Below are 16,353 nucleotides of genomic sequence, written 5' to 3'. Positions count from 1 at the left end.
TCTTTGTTGTTATATTTCTCAGGTGTATGTGGCACTATGAAAGCATCATTCCCTAATTCCCTATTGGTTGATCTTCGAACAGAGCTGTTATTTACTGCTGGTTTAATTGAGATGATAGGTAAGTCCCCTCTGATTTGTTAATAACTTTAGCTAAACAACAATTCATTCTAAAGAAGCAAATAATGATGATATTGAAATAACAACATCACCTTTTGAAAAATGTAATTACCAAGTCATTAAGCTGCATTGCTTTCAGGATTCATTGCCTGGAAAAACCCAGAACCTACTGTCTGCTTTTTCAGATGGCCTAATAAATTCTGGAAAATAACCCTGAGCAATCTGGCAAGGGAGGAAGCACCATGTCCTGATGGGTACTGAGCACCTGCTGCCAACTGCAGACTTTCAGAGGACTGGGTGGGATTAGAGCAGGTGATCAAAAGCTCTTGGCACCTTGCAGGATTGAGCCCAAGAGAGAAGTCGGTTTTCTTTCATAACAGATTGGCAAACACATCAAAACATGTGATTGCAGCATTGCATTGGTTATCTGCTTTGTCACACTTAATGCTGGGGAATTCAGCTATCAGGGCTGTAGAGAGAAGTCATGCTCACTCACTGGGCATCTTAATGCATCTATGTTACTGCAGACAAATGTTGGGTTGCAGAAAAATCCAGTTGCCTTCTTATACTTTCTATCTTTCTCAGTCTGGCATTTCAAACCCCTTCAGAGTGAAAGCTGGCCTCTGATGGGGATACCTGCCTACTTTATTACATATTTCAAGATGCTGATTCTGCAAACATACAGGTGAGTGACTTTTTCCAAGGGAGTGATCCCACTGGGACTAACCATGACCAGGATACAATTTACAAACCTAAGTGTTTCCATGAAAGTAGAAGACCTTGGGGTAAGAACTCTGTCTTCTGAGGGGGTCTCTACCTGACTGGGACCAGCAGTATCAACAATGGCTTAAGCATGGGCTAACTGAGATTTCCTAGACTAGGGATGAGCAAACAAGCTGAGGCAGGAATCTTGTTTGCACATGCTGTGCCATAAAGACCCCCTCATTTCCCCCCAGGTACACTGCCTATGCTGGAAGAGATCTATTTGGAGGCACCTGAAGACTCATGGAAGGTGACCCTAGGAAGGGCAGCACTGGGCTAAATCTGGTTAAGTGAGAGAGTTTCAAAGGTACATCTGGGAGTTAGGCGCTCAGTGGCTCTAAATGGGCCATTTATACCTTTTAAAATTGCCCAGGGGGCTGCCTAATCAGCTCCCCACAGGCTGGGCTTACAACAACATGGGACTTGCTGTCATTTAGGAATGGAGGAATGTTGGATCAGAGCTGAAGTCCCTCTGGTCCAGTGTCCTGTCTCTGACAATGTCCAGCACCCACTTCTCACACTGAAATCTACGGAGTTCAAGGCTGGTTGAGGCCCTGTTATGTGAAGATCACTAACCCCTCTGTGATGTTTGTTGCCATTAATGACTCCTGAAGTTCTTGCCACATGTTGGCTGATAGGAAAAAATAGAGCGTATTGTTGAATAAATTATATTTAAAAGTACATTTAATATTTTTTTCAGGTTTTCCCCACAAACTCTTTTAGCCTATTCTAGTCATAGGGGGACAGATTCTGATCTCACTTATATCAATGCAAATCCAGAGTAATCCACTGGCTTCAGTGGAGCTGCTTTGGATTTACACCAGAGTGAGAGGCAAACTCTAGACCAAGGTACCAAAAGGCCTCTCTTGTGGCTTACAGATGATTAGCTTATTTGGATTCTTGGTCTTTTCTTGATCACTGAGGTATATTATATCACTGGAATGCCAATAGGACTAATGAGTGTTGCCTTTGAGGTGAGGTTAAATATTCTTCACATATCTTTCTAATTCATTTTTGAACTAGACATGTGCACATACATGCACACACACATGCACACACAAAATGGACTCTCACTGGAGTTTGAGAAACAAAGATAAAGGCTGCCCCTTTTGCAAAATGTTGCACAGAGTGTTTCTGAGCTGAGTTATTCTGAGAAGCACTTGTTCATATCAAGGAGTTTCAGAAGAGTTTAAATCTACACTAATGTGGAGGATCCCATTAAAAAGAAGCATTTGAGCAGATTACCTATGAGAGTAATTAACACCATCTAAGTGCTAATTTAGGCCTTTGCAGTAATGGATGCAATAGAACTCTTGAGTGAAGCAAGCTAGATGAGGCCCAGGGTGAGCCAAGCTGTAGTTCTGCTTAGAAGAAAGGCAGAAATTTTCAGTGGCAGCTTAATGCACAGAGGAATTACAGATCAGCCAGAGCTGGAGGGTAGGAATGAAGTGCATGTTTTACCTGTGACTTGCATGGTCACATTAGAAACTAAATGTCTTGCTGCTGGGGTGCTACTGGAAAACACAAATCTTCATATGGTGTGAGTGAATCTCCATCAGGAAGTGTCTAATGGTTTGGGGAAGGAAGAAAAATCCTAGCTATTGAGAAGGAAGCTTTCCTGGTCCGGATCTTGAAGCCTTACATTTGGACTGAACTGTCCATTCAGAACCTTTGGCTAAATGGTGGAGCAAAAATGAATCTGTAGGGTAGCATGGGCCAGACTTCTTGGGCAGGTGTGCCACAAATTAGCCCAGCACCCTCTGTATTTGTCTCACTGATCCCCTTTCCCTGCCTAATCTGTTGTTCTGCTTTCTGCTTCTTGCCTTGCTGCTGGGTTGTCTATCCCCTCCTTGATCTATTTGCCACCTGCACAGGATACCTGAGCTACTTGTAGCATCCATGCCACAGGTTGGCCACTTCTGCCATAAGATATGAAATAGGCTTTTGCAAGTGGATGACATTCTGCCTTTGCTGTTCTTTTAGGGCCAGATCCAGGTTCAGCACAGTCAATGGGGATCTATTGGATGGGTCCCCTGGCAAACAACTCAAGTAAGAAAACTTAATGCCTTCTCCCTCTTTGTTTTTTTGCTTACAAACTTCTGCCCTGGCAATACCTTTACTTACAGGCAATTCTGCTATTCATACACATTGCTACCAAATGAAACACTTGCTCTCACCTGTGTGCTACTGCCAAACATATTAGAAACTTTGGGCTGTTTAATGATGACACTGGAAGATAAATGCCTGTAAGGAGCCAGTGCTTTTAGTATTGTCAGTGAATGGCAAAGCCTTGCTAGGATGTCAGAGGGCTTCAGAGAGGGCTTTTTGTTAGAGAATGATGCCCAAGAGGGAATCGTGGCTTCAGTGGCAGCCCTGAAAGCATTCCCTGTGGACTGAGTGCATCCCCACTGATTGACATGACATATGGTGCACGTTCAGAATGGAGCCCCAGAGGCCTAAAACAGTGCTCGCTGAAGTCATGGGGGGACAGGGTGCTGGATCAGACTGGAATGCTCATAAGGTCTTTGGTTCCAGCCCTCTAACGAAACAACATTGGGAAGTGAAGTGCAGGGCCAGCTGCATGAGCTCCCCAAGGACAGAGCAGTGTCTACCTTGATGATGCAGGTTGCTCAAACCCTTTGCTCCTCAAGAATACAGAGCATATTATGAAGCCAGAAGACTGAGGACATGCATGCACCCAGCCTAACCCCAGCATCCACTACCACCCCTCTACCTTTACAAGCAATTCAGATTGCTAAAGCAACAGCTAGGAGTTACATGCTGGACTGGGCCACATCAGGTAGTTGGTCACAAGGCTGTAGCTGCCTGCCAACATGCATGTGGCAGGTCATGCGCACATGTTTGTGGGTGAATTCTACTGTGGGTGCAAAAATACATATGTAGAAATGAAGGCCAGAGCAGCAGATGTGGTCCCACGTTAGTAAAATTAACTATTATATTGCCAATTGTGAGCTACTGTCCTAATCCTATGCCTCACTCAGATCAACATAAGACTTCAAATGAGAACAGAAGGCCTAAATAAGTAACAGGTGTCAAGACTCAGGGCTATATAATCCCTCTGAGGTGCAAAGAAATAACTGGCAGTGTTGGGAGAGTTGATGCAGATCAAAGACAAGTTATGCCACAAAAGGCTGTAGTCATTTCTCTCTTCTTGGGATGTCTCCATGTGTCAGTTTGACTAGTGCTATCTCCTTGCATATCCAGAGAGAAAAGATGTTTCCAAGTGAGCATGAATCTGGGCACAGAGCTTAAAGTGTGATGAAGCAATGAGGATAGAACATGGGAAGCTAAAGGGATGAGCTAGGGGCAGAAAATGGAAAAGTACCATAGTAGAAGTGACACAACGTGAGGTTCAGCATGGGGGGAAGCCTGGGACATGAAGGGGTTCTGTCCTGCAGTGTTAAAATGGGAGCGTTTATGTCTTTGTGCCTGACATTTGCAACTGAGTCTGTCAAGATGCCCCTTGTTTCTGCCTGGTCAATTAATGATCCATAATGAAGGCAAACCAATGAATCACAAAGAATGAGAAGAGACAATGAAGAGAGAGATGAGACGGTTCACAGAGGATATGGAACAGAACTACAGTATGAATCAGGAATCAATAGAAACTTTATTTTTCGGTGTGGCTGTGTACCATAGATACGGATCATCACAATTAGTGTACTCACTGACTAGGGTTGTGGACAATACACACAAATAAAAATCAATGAAGGCAAACAAATGAAAATGAAATCATTGTACACAAATGCAATAATAACCCTGAACACCCTGAATCAGTCTTTTCATTTTTACCCAAGAAAGAACAATAAAAGGATCAAAAACCCTTTAAAGTGAAAATCATGTCTACAAGAACAAAAAAAGTTCATTATATTCCTAAATGAAAACTTACAACAGGATAATTAAAGTCTTCCACAGATTGTTCAAAACAAGTGCAAAATACCCCAGCCAATTGTTACAGAAACGTCAGACACAACCTCCAGCTAGATCAGAAGAAACTACCAAGTGATGTGCTGGGTATGATTTAGGCTAGCTTGGGTTACAAGCAAGGCCAAGGAAAGAATGCAAATGAAAGAGACATTGAGGAGGGCAGATGCAGAATTTTATCCCTGCAGTTTCTCTGCTGAACAGTTCTTTTGCAATATTTAGGGCCAGATAATCAATGGGTTTACAAATTGGCATCTCTCTCTGCTGAAGTTGACTGAGTGATGCTGATGAATGTCAATTGAGGATCTAGCTTTATAATATATATATGTGTGTACACATATATGTGCATATACTTTTCATACACACACACATATATGTATGTATATACGTATACATGCACACACAGACACATACAGACAAACACACATGAGCCTCTGATTGGTACTCAGATTTTCCATGGACTTTAAATGTGAAATTCTCTTTACCGCATTGATTTTAGGGGAGTCACAAGGGAGGCAGAAGAGATGCTAGGAACCACTGTGTTGTGACCCTGAAGCCTGGCTTCTCATTTACTTTGGCAAGGATGATCCATTAGGGCCCAGTTCTACCACACTTCCTTACAATGGGTGACTCCTTGAGAGATAATGGGGTGACTCACAGCAGGTGACCTTCAAACCTAAATGGCAGGATTGGGCCCTAATCTTCCCTTAAACTGCCATCTGCTTTGTGCAAGGTGTTCATGCCAGCCCTCAAATGTAGCACTTGTGTGCACCTTGCTATAGGAGCTGGGACTGTGTCTGCCTGTGCATCTGCATACCTATAGCTATCCATCACACAGGTAACAGTTGGAAAGCGGGGGGGGGCAGGGAGGTATGGTCCAAGTAGATGGGCTTAGCAGCCCCCTGTGAAGCTAATGCATTCGGTAGGTGCAGGAATCCTGACCACTTTACAACTGCTTTAAGGCTCTGAGCCCTGGTTTAGCTCAGGAATCCCACTTCCTTCTCTAGGGCTGCAACCTTGATTCTCTTCTCTGATTTTTTCCTAAAGGTCATTCTGTGTTGCTCTGCACATGTGGAACCCCAGGCCAAACCCTCTCCTGGTTCAAATCCCTCCTCCTGAGTTACTGCTTCATAAAGAACACACACAACAAAAGCAAATAAGCTAGGGGGAGCTCTTTCCTTTTCAGTCGCTGATATCTGTTATCTAGAAAACAAGTTCTCCAGAGCAGGGATTATCTTGACATCTGTGCATTGTATAGTATCGAGCGAGTGCATTGTTGGTGTGCAGTGAATAATAAATAATAATCCCTAGTGATAAATGCATTCGCTGCTGGACAATGCAAGATTTGCCCTTCTCTGGTAAGAACATTGCAATGGCAGAACCAAGAGCACCAGAGAGCTTGGAAACAATGATATTCCTCTAAACCTGACACTGAACTGTTCAGTCTTCAAGTGACCCTTGAAGAGATACAGTTTTAAAGACCCACCAATTGCTCATGGCTTAATGTTTGCTCACAGGGCTGTAGCTGAATATCAGTGACGGGTGCACATGACACCAGGAATGGAAAGCAGGGATTCTGCAACCACTGTTCACTAATAATGATATCTGCTATTGGTGGTAGACAGAGAAAATGTACAAGTTTTCTGGGAAAAAACTGGTGCTGGTGAAGCCCAGGCATGTTTTGCTTATAGAGAGAGGCTGATGCTGCCACTCTTCATCAGGCTGAGTAGGACTTTGCCCCATTGATTTCTAAAGGACCAATTGTAGAACCAAGTTCTATGACCCAGGAGCAAAGGAGGCAGGATGCAGCCCTAAAGGCAGTATGCCAGTCTTTGTAGGCCTGTGCTAAAACTTCCTGAAATCAGTGAAATTCTGCACGTGGACTTCAGTGACTTGTGGACCAGACTACCTTGGGGGAAACCCTGGCACCACTGAAGGCAATGGGAGTCTCACAACTGCCTTCAGTGGATCCACTGTTTCACTCTGGAAGCCTTTTATGGTGTTTTTTGCACAGATTCTTCCCCTTCACATCCACAGTCACATAGCTCTTCATTATTGCTTCTTAGAAACCCATGCACAGAGCAACGAAGGATAAACTGTTTCCCTCCCATTATCCCAACAAAACTAAAGAAAAAAAAGAATAAAACTGGGTGAAAAGAAAACTCACTCATGTCTTCAACGTTCAATCCACATTGCTGGGTGGACTATCACTATTCGATGCTATATACATATACAGTTTGCTTCATTCATGCAAAGTGTTACAAGTACCGCAACAGCATTCCCAAACAGGAGCATGAGACAGGAGCAATGCACTGCGCTGGGCAGGGAGCGGATGGCCGATGAAAGGAAAGCCCACAAGATTCTTTTGGAACTGAAACTGAGACTTGGACGAAGGATTTGGACACGCGTCTACAGAGCACAGATGGGAGGAAAGGGAGAGCTCACTGATCTCGACGGTTGGGTCTTTGGAGGATCATATGCTGATCGTAAGACAGCCCAAAATAAATAAGGAAAAAGATTGCCCGTTTTTTTCAAACCTCAGTGTTCTAACAACTGGCTAATCAACAGGGCATCAAAACAAGAATGGCAGCAGGCTTTACGGTATATTCTTAGAAAGCTCTCACACCCCTGACCTTCCTTTTTCAGTCCAGACTTGCTTTTCTCCAATGGGGACAGATATGCATGTTCTCAAGTCATGAAGGCAAATTGATTTTTGTAAGAAAGTCATGAGCTACCTTATTTCTCTCCTTCCCTGGTTCACCACTCAGTTTCTTAATGGCTAGTCTGGCCTCCACCTTATCAAAAAAAAAAGCCCACATTGCATTCAGGCCAATCCTCCCAGGGGAGGGAAAAAAATAACAAAGGACTCAGTCATTACCGTACACTCTTGCAGGCAGCTTTGCAAAGATGGCCTTGTATCCATGCCTCCTTTAATAGGATGTTGCCCCTGGTTTAGAATCTTGCTGAATTCTTACTCCTATTTAGTACAAAGAATGCTCCAAAGCTGCATTCCATCAGCAGGTAAGTGAACATGGCAAAGGCCTTTTCTTCTTTCTCTGTTCTTTAGACATGTTATATCTATATCTATATCTATATATTTCTCTATATAGATACATATAGATATATAGATATATAGATATATATATTTACTATCTCTGATTGTTCCTTTAGAAGCCCTTTATGTGGCAGTAGGCTTCCAGAGATGAGAAGAATATGTACAAAAGCCAAAGGAGCACAAAGAGGCTGGATGTCAGAAGCTTGGCAGTCCGCGGCCCACCCAGCTCACCTCCAATTTCAGGTCTCCGGCGGTAGAGCAGCACACCCACACTGATAAAAGCAAAAATGGTGAAGAGGGTGACGGAGAAAGCCAAGCTGCCAGGGGAGACACGGAATACTTCCCCATGGGCTGCATGGTAGATAGCGGCGATGGACCAGGCCACCCCAATCCCCAGGAAGACATTCACAGCATTGCTCCCTGTGACGTTCCCAATTGAGGCGTCTGCGTATTGATCCTGTGTAGCAGCCACTTTGCTGGCGAACGTGTCTGCAAGGGAAAATGGGAAATGTCCAATCAGTCAGTGATGCATCGATACATGTGCAATTCCTAGACTATGAATACCCCTTGGGCTTATACTTCCCCCTAACTTCTAGCCACATTCCCCATACAATGCTGCTTCACAGGCTGCCCCCTGATCGAGATGTGGTCCTGCCCAGTGATTCACACACCCATAAGGCAGCAGAGTCATAATTCCACCTGCAAGTTTCACGTTATAATTTCCTGATGTTGGAGGGCTGCAGTTTTCAACCTTAACTTTAATTTAATGAAAGCTTTGCAGTTTGAGTTTAAAAGACACTGCCTGGTTTCTCTTCACTCATATCCCTTTTGTTTTCATATTTCTTTTCATTGTTTTTATATTTCTTTTCATGAAATACTGAAATGTTTGGCTGGAAATGTTGACAATTTCACATAGAGAAACTTCTCCCATTTTTTTTGGCCTGCTCTGCTTGCTTTTGCTAAAGTCGCCCCTTTGCCTTGCTTTCTTCTGAAGATTCAAGCACATGCCACTGTGGTACAGTCTCTTCCCCTACCACTAGCTACCAATATGACTGGGATTTCAAAATGCCTGATGGGAAAGGCTTTAGCACAGGGGTGGGCAATTATTTTGGCTGAAGGGCTGCTTAACGAATTTTGGTGAGCTGTTGAGGGCTGCAAGGGTAACTACACCCCTTAACAGGTGCCCCGCCCCCTGGTCACCATCTTGGGACCGGAAGTCCTGCCCCCCTAACCTTTGCCACTGGATGTCCCTCCCCTTGTCTGGGAAGTACTCCTTTGGGGAAGGGGGTTTGCCAACTTGGAACCGGAAAACAAACCAAATTGTATACTAAAATTCAAACATCCACAATGGATGTTTTTTATTTAAAAAAAAATATTTTTGTCCTGATTTGTGCGTGTTTGCTTTGTGTAAATAAAGACAACTGCACAGTAGCTCAAAATGAAGTCTTACTCTTGTATATTGTGGGGGGTGTGGGGGGTATGAGTGGGTGGTTATGGGGTTTGTGGGGTGTGTGGAGGGGGAGGGTGACTCGGGATGTGTGTGTGTGTGTGGTGGGATGTATGTGGGCAGCAGTGAGCAGGGCTCCTCCCAGAGGCCCATGGGTATGTGTGGGGAGGTGCATGTGGGGAGGTGTGGGGAGGTGCGGTGTTTGTGGGGTATGTGAGTGTGTGTGGGGGAGGGTGTGATTGTGGGGTTTGCGGGGGAGGGTTTGTGGGTACAGTGGGGTGTGCATGGGAACCCCTGTGTGTGCCCCCAAGCCCGTCAGCCCCCACCCCCGCCCCTGCCCTGTAACAGCCCAGAGCCCACGTGCCCTGCGCTGCCTCCCCACCTCTGCCAGCAGTGTGCAGCCCCAGTGTGCCACAAGCCTGCTCCAGACTCACCCCCGCTGGAGCGGATCAGACAGACTATGCATACAGCCCTGACCCGGCCCCTGAGCCTGCTTTGTACCATCCACCCGGGGTGTGTCCTGAAGCCCCATGGGCACACAGCGGGGCTGTGGTGGCTCCTTGCTGGACTGCCTTTCGAGACAGCCTCTGGCCACAGTAATGGCAGGGACCCATGTGCAATCCCAACCTGACCCACCCCGTGCCTCCTGCAGACTCACCTGCTCATGCTGAACAGTTGCAGCAATAGCAGCACCAGTGGGACAGAAGTGTGCCCAGTGTGGGGAAAAAGTGGCCCCTCCTCCTCACCATTGCCCTGCACTTCCTACAGCAGTTTGGCAGAGCCCATGCTGGGCTGCTCTGTGGCTTTACCAGTGTCACCACCGTCTCTGCGCTGCCCAGTGGGGCAGTGGTGGCAGCACAGAGCATTCATAGATTGTGAGGCTGGAAGGGACCTTGGAAGATCATTGGGTCCAGCCCCCTGCACCAAGCAGGAAAGACAACTGGGGTCAGGTGACCCCAGCAAGGTGACTGTCTAGTCTCCTCTTGAAGATTTCCAGGGTAGGCGACTGCACCACCTCTGGAGGGAACTTATTCCACAGTCTGGACACCCTGACTGTGAAGAAGCTTTTCTTAATGTTGAGCCTGAATTGGTCTTCTAGGAGTTTGTGGCCATTACTCCTAGTTTTCCCCTAGGGTGCCCTGGTGAACAGTTGCTCACCAAGTCCTTGATATACTCCCCTAGTATAGCAGTAAGCTGCTACCAGGTCCCGTCTCAGCCTTCTTCTCTTCAGGCTGAAGAGTCCCAGATCCCTCAGCCTTTCCTCATATGACTCTCTGTGTAAGGCTCTGATCATACGGGTCACCCTTCTTTGGACTGTCTCAACCTTGTCCATGTCCTTGTTAAAATGTGGTGCCCAGAACTGGATGCAGTACTCCAGCTGCGGTCTTACCAGTGCTGAGTAGAGCAAAAGAATCACCTCCTTGGTCTTGCTGGAGAGGCATTGATTGATGCATGCCAGAGTATTATTTGCCTGGGCGTAGGAGATGCAGGGCAGCCCAGCTTGGGCTCTGCATGGCTGCTGTAGGTAGCACAGGCAGCAGTGAGGGGGAGGGGCTGCTTTTCCCCTGTGCTGAGCACACTTCTGCCCTGCCGGCACTGCTGTTGTTGCTGTTTAGCATGAGCTGGTGAGCGCGCAGCAGTCACAGGGTCGGTCGGGGTTGCATGTGGGTCCCTGCCATTACTGTAGGGCTGGGGCCAGGGCAGTGGAGGCTGGATGCAGCTGCCACTGCCTGGGCTGCCTAGAAAAGCAGTCCAGCTGCAGAGTCACCTCAGCCCTACTGCCTGCCCAGGGGGGCGGCAGGACACGCCATGGCTGATGGTGCCTGGGACAGGCAGGACCAAGGGACCCACTGTAGGTCAAACAAAGCCCCTCTGTGGGTCGGATCTGGCCTGTGGGCCATATTTTGCCCACCCCTGCTTTAACATATCAAAAAGAGGAAGAATGGAGTTTACTACAGAGGGTAAGTACCTTCAGGGGGACAAAAGATTGGATAATTACAGGCTCTTTAAATGAATTGGGAAATACCTGAAATAAATGGCGATATCCAGTGGCTGAAAGCTGAAGCCAGACAAGTTCTAATTAGAAATCAGGTAGAGCATTGTAACAGTGAGGGGGATGTAACTTTGGGGGAAAAAATGCCAGAAGAAGTGATGGATTCTACCTGTTTTGGCACTTTCAGCTCAAGGATGGACACCTCATGGGAAGATGAGCTTTTTTCAAATAGAATTTTCACCGAAGGCCAATGCAAGACAGGAAAAGCTGGAGAAAACTAAAATACTTGTCACATTCAGGGGGTCAGCTCATATGATCTAATAGTCCCTTCTCTCCTCAAGTTCTATGCCTCTACTTGGCTTCCCTATTAGGCTTGAGGGAGGGGATTTATGAGAGGCTGGTCTGAAAATCCAAATTAATGATATTATGTCCATTTTACGCTTTTGACTCTTTTGCTGACTTCCTCAAAAAAATCTAATGGGTAGGAGAGGCTTTACAAAAGCCATGGTAGATTGCCCCTGTCATGTCATGTTTCTTTCAGCTTTTCATACTTCCATCTTTAATTATATTTTCAATTAATTTGCCTTGTTAATTATTCATATGTTTTGTTCAGGCTGGGAAGCTTCAGTAATAAATAAACACTCATATTTCATACCCATTATAGTGAAAATAGTCTCAGTTAAAGACTGTCTCCAATATATAATTGGATCTATTGTGTATTAAAGCTTATGGGCAAATTAGGGATTTTTTATTTCACATGAACACCACCAATGAAAAACAATGCCAGGAACTGTTCAGGAATCTGACTACTTAATGCATTTCTTTGCTCTCAGGTCACCTTGGGTAAAACAAGGTGCAGGACTGCTTGGAAAAAAGTGATTATTTATACTTTCATTTTTTATTTGTATTCACTGAGAGTTTCTCCTGAGCATGCTCTCTCCATGGGGTTTGAAGGTGGGATTGTAAAGTTACATCTGGCAGAAAGCATCCCTTTCCATGTAAATGGAAACCCAAGTTCCAATAAATATAATATGAAGGTTAATTTACAGTAAAAATCAAAAGATCACATTACTCCTCAAAGCACCAAGGTGGAAATTTATATAATTTCCGCTCTTTTTTCCCCCCAGCAATTTTCCTGCATTATCATTGGAGCGACTCAAATTAATAATTATAGTTTATAAGTGATGTCAAAATTATTCTAAGCTTCTCCATGCCTATCTGTGCTGCAGTCACGTGAGTGCCTGTTTGATGCTCCATTACAATCATTCTGCATGAAGGGGGAATGGTATAAAACATGCTCAGACTGCCTGACTGATTAAAGGTATGAGGAAAAGGAGACGGCTCAAACTTTCAGAGGATAGCTTTTTTCCTTTGCCCTTAGAATCTGGTGTGTACATTGCATTATTGCAGCACAGACCAAGGAATCCCTCAGGTTGTAAACTAGTGGGGTCTGCACTTTGTAACAACGCTATACTGAAATCAGTGGGCATCAGGTTATTATGTACTTTTGTACTCTCTACATGCTTTCTGTGTGTCGGTCTGCATCCTTAGGTGTATCCAAGTACCTTCCAAAATCTATTCAGGACTTTCAGGCTGTCTGTATCTGAGCCAAGATTTCAACCTCGGTAGGTCTCCTTGGCCCCAGCCCAACTCACCTGAAGCCTACTGCTTATGAAAGTTTATGCAATGCATCTCTGATTTAGACAGCTTAGAAAGGTGCAAATCTACTCTGCCTTCTGCTTAACTTTAGACTAACACAGCTAACTACCTCTCTCTCCACAGCCCAAAGCCATAATCCCAGGACCAGGCTTCCTCTCCATTACCTCTGTTTTCCTCCTAAAATTTAGAAACTAAATTTTGGGTAGGAAATGCTATGTCACATCTTGGTTGCAGAACCATGTTTTGGCTTATACAACCATGTTTTTGGCTTCTGGTTAGATGGTCAGTGTGGGAGTGCTGAGGCTTATTCTCCCCTCCCCCTTGAAGTTGTTTGGTACATGATACCAGTAGCTCCTGATTAAGCTGTCCTTACAGAGGAGGCATGTTGATGCGGAAGTTCTCAGCCAGCTGCACTGCTTGGGAGTGTTATTCTGGGTGAATCCCCAACAAAGGAGTGGGCAGTAAGTATCCAATCCAACTGTGCAGGCAAACCCCTGCTTAGCTTTCAGAACATGAATAATTCACTCAGTAATGGGACTGCTTATATGCTTAAATTCCAGGAAGAAAGTGAACAGCCCTGGCTGGATCTGAGCCTATAGGTTCAGCATTATCTTGTTTTTCCAGGATGTTGCAGGGGAGCATCCCCTCATCTTTGTCATTTCCCCCCAAAACAGATGGGCATGGGAGGATGCCATACACTGGAGGTGTCAAAGATATAGCCTGCAGAACCATATTGCCTAGCCTCTGGGTCTTGGAGTTGCAGCAGCACACAAGCAGCAGACCAAGCAGCAGACCAAGCATGCCACAGGGCCCCATGCACCGTCACAGTGCCTGTTTCAGTTTGTGTCTGAGAGTGGCGGAGTGGCTGCCATGTGCAGCACAGCCTTGGAGTGACCAAAGCAGAACTGAACTGCATGTGGCACCTACTTTAAGACACACGCTGGATCCAAGATATAGGGCTGGTCCATGGGTCCAGTCTGCAGGGCTAGATGAGTTTGACATCCCTGCCATACACAGATATGTGCCATCTCCTCACAGTAGAAAATGTTTAGAGTTCACACGATGCTCTTGTGAAGCAGGCTGCAGCTACCAAGAGTCCTGTGTTCTCTTACACCTTCCAAAGTACCTAAACTAGAAGACACCGGAGTTTTGCAATAGCTTGGTCTCTCCATGTGCAGTTTCAAAGTGATGGGTAGTCTGTGTTACACCAGGTGATCCTTTCAAGAATGGAGGAAAATGAGCATCTCCAATACCTGATTTGAAATGGTATGACAAGGGACAGGCACTATCTTGTTTAGTTACTCCTTCTGCATGTTTAGCTATAAATTAACAAGTGACTGGGGGCCCAATAGAATGAGATCACAGAACTGGATTTAGCACCTTTGGCCAATACCATTCTCAAAGGTGACCATATGCTTGCAATTAAGAGCGAACACGATTGTGCATTCTTGTAGATATTCCATTGTTGTTTTTAATAGATGGAACATAATTAGGCCAGATACTATATACTTCGGTTTTTGCCTCTTGGTAAGGGAAGATGGTAAAAAAAAAAAAGGCTTAACTTTTCATTGCACAGGCTCTGAATCAGACAGAACTCTTCAGCTGAACTCCTCCCCTCATGTTATTTATGCGCCTGATTACTTTTTCCAGTGCCAAACTGAATAGGATCAGAGACAGGCCATCTCCCTGTCTCAATCTGGTTCTAACTGGGAAGGGGGTCTGATTTTCTTCCATAAGTGCTAATTCTGTTTTTTGATTCATGCATGAAAACTTTAATGAGTTCAGTTAGTTTGTTGGGAATTCGTAATTCAGCTAATATGGCCCAAAGGCTTTGTCTGTGTATGCTATCAGAGGCTTTCTGGAAGTCTATGAATAGAACATGTACACTTTGATTATATTTCCATTTTGTCCTCAACTATTTGTCTTAGTGAGAAGATTTGGTCTGTTATCAACCTAGTCTTCTGGAATCCACATTGGTTTTCTCTAAGAATTGTTCTTCCCATATCTCTGGTCATTTTACTGAAAAAAACCTGTTTTTCTTGAAGGCCCATCTCCTGGAGTCAAGTGATTGTGGAATATTTTTATTTAAAATAGACAGGAGGTATGCCAATAAAGAAAAATCAAAACATGTAACATCTAAAGCTTCTAAAACCAGGAGGCACCTACAGAAAATGCCCTGATCTAATATTTTGTTTAGTCTCATGATATTTAAGGCAACCACAAGACTTTTTGGGGCCTAATGCTTGGTATTTTGCTGCTCAGCGTTGGCTCTACTGTACACAATCTGGGTGAAGCTTGGTTGGGCTGCCTCTGATTATGTTCTTCTGGGACATTACTATGCTTGGTGCACAAGCACTCTGCTAGATCCCATCCTGTGAAGGACAGTGGAAAGCTGTAAAGTGTGGAAGAGCAGGGGTATTTGTGTTGCCCCTTGAACTTACTGCAAAACAAAGGATTAGCAATAGAAGCACAGGCTCCTTCTGTGCCTCCCCTCAACCTCCTTTTCAGTCTCCACTGATCAACACAGTTTTTGAGGCCATCTAGTAATTCAGCCAGGGACATGTCTCCAAACAATTGGTATCAGAAAACATTTTAGCTGTTCCACTGGAAGAAATTCCAGCAGCTACTCAAACTCTGCAAACTCATTTTGATGCGTATGGATCAAAGCCAAAGCCAGTCTCATCAAAGGGGTGGAACAAGAGAACCATAAGTGTACAAAAATGTGTAAGAGATCTAAGAGATAAGATTAAAGAAGCAGAAGTTCAGAAAGGAAACAAGGGCTTCAAGCCAGGCAGTGATTTTACTATTACATGGAAAATCACTGCAAAATCTACAGCAATATTAAGTATCTTGAAACTTTTGGGAGAGAGAAAGGGTACCTGAAATCATTTTTAGGTACCAAATTCCAATTATCCACATCATTAGATATTTTAAAAATATTTTGTACATCTTTTAAATCTACTCTTGTTTAATCAATGTCTGCTTTATCTGTCAACAATTTTGGCTGTATTGGCTCTAGCACTGCCATGTGGCTGGTATGTGTATTCTGACTCCAGCATGGAGGTGGGAAAAAAGTACTACTTATAGATAAAATAATATTTGTTTTTTCCCAGTGCCAGAAGCAGCACAGTGTAAAAGAATCTTTGTCTCTAGAGTTCCATGTTTTTCTTATAGTTTCTAGCAAAATTCAAGTTTCCTCAAGATTCTTAAAAGATTTTTTTTTGTAATAAAATGAGCAGGATGCCAATTTTTTTTTTTAACCAACACAATTAAGTCAAGAAGATACTGACTGAAATGGAAATTCTCCCCCATAAGGATGTGGAAGATAATTCTTTGCTATCTGATTGCAAGAGGCTGCTGGGTTTTAACTCTCTC

The 16,353-nt window shown here is 44.5% G+C and overlaps 1 protein-coding gene and 1 long non-coding RNA gene across 12 annotated transcripts in view; one reads left to right on the top strand and one right to left on the bottom strand.

The window, feature by feature from the left end:
• The first annotated feature begins 597 nt into the window (after positions 1-597).
• Positions 598-8,134, top strand: LOC112550495. The gene is made up of 3 exons (XR_003094378.1): positions 598-802; positions 2,863-2,928; positions 7,996-8,134. It is a non-coding gene; the product is annotated as an uncharacterized LOC112550495 (long non-coding RNA).
• SLC8A1 (solute carrier family 8 member A1) overlaps positions 4,490-16,353 on the bottom strand; it is a 348,746-nt gene continuing 336,882 nt past the window's right edge. For all 11 annotated transcript variants that reach the window (XM_025205697.1, XM_025205695.1, XM_025205692.1 and 8 more), the window contains one exon: positions 4,490-8,368. In XM_025205697.1, coding sequence (XP_025061482.1) covers positions 7,992-8,368 — 377 coding nt within the window. In that variant the 3' untranslated portion in view covers positions 4,490-7,991. The remainder of the gene's footprint in view (positions 8,369-16,353) is intronic.

The sequence above is a fragment of the Alligator sinensis genome, unplaced genomic scaffold (assembly GCF_000455745.1).
Source record: "Alligator sinensis unplaced genomic scaffold, ASM45574v1 scaffold794_1, whole genome shotgun sequence".
NCBI lineage: Eukaryota > Metazoa > Chordata > Crocodylia > Alligatoridae > Alligator > Alligator sinensis.
Note: the sequence above shows the minus strand (reverse complement) of the source record. Positions and strands in the feature narration are given on the sequence as shown.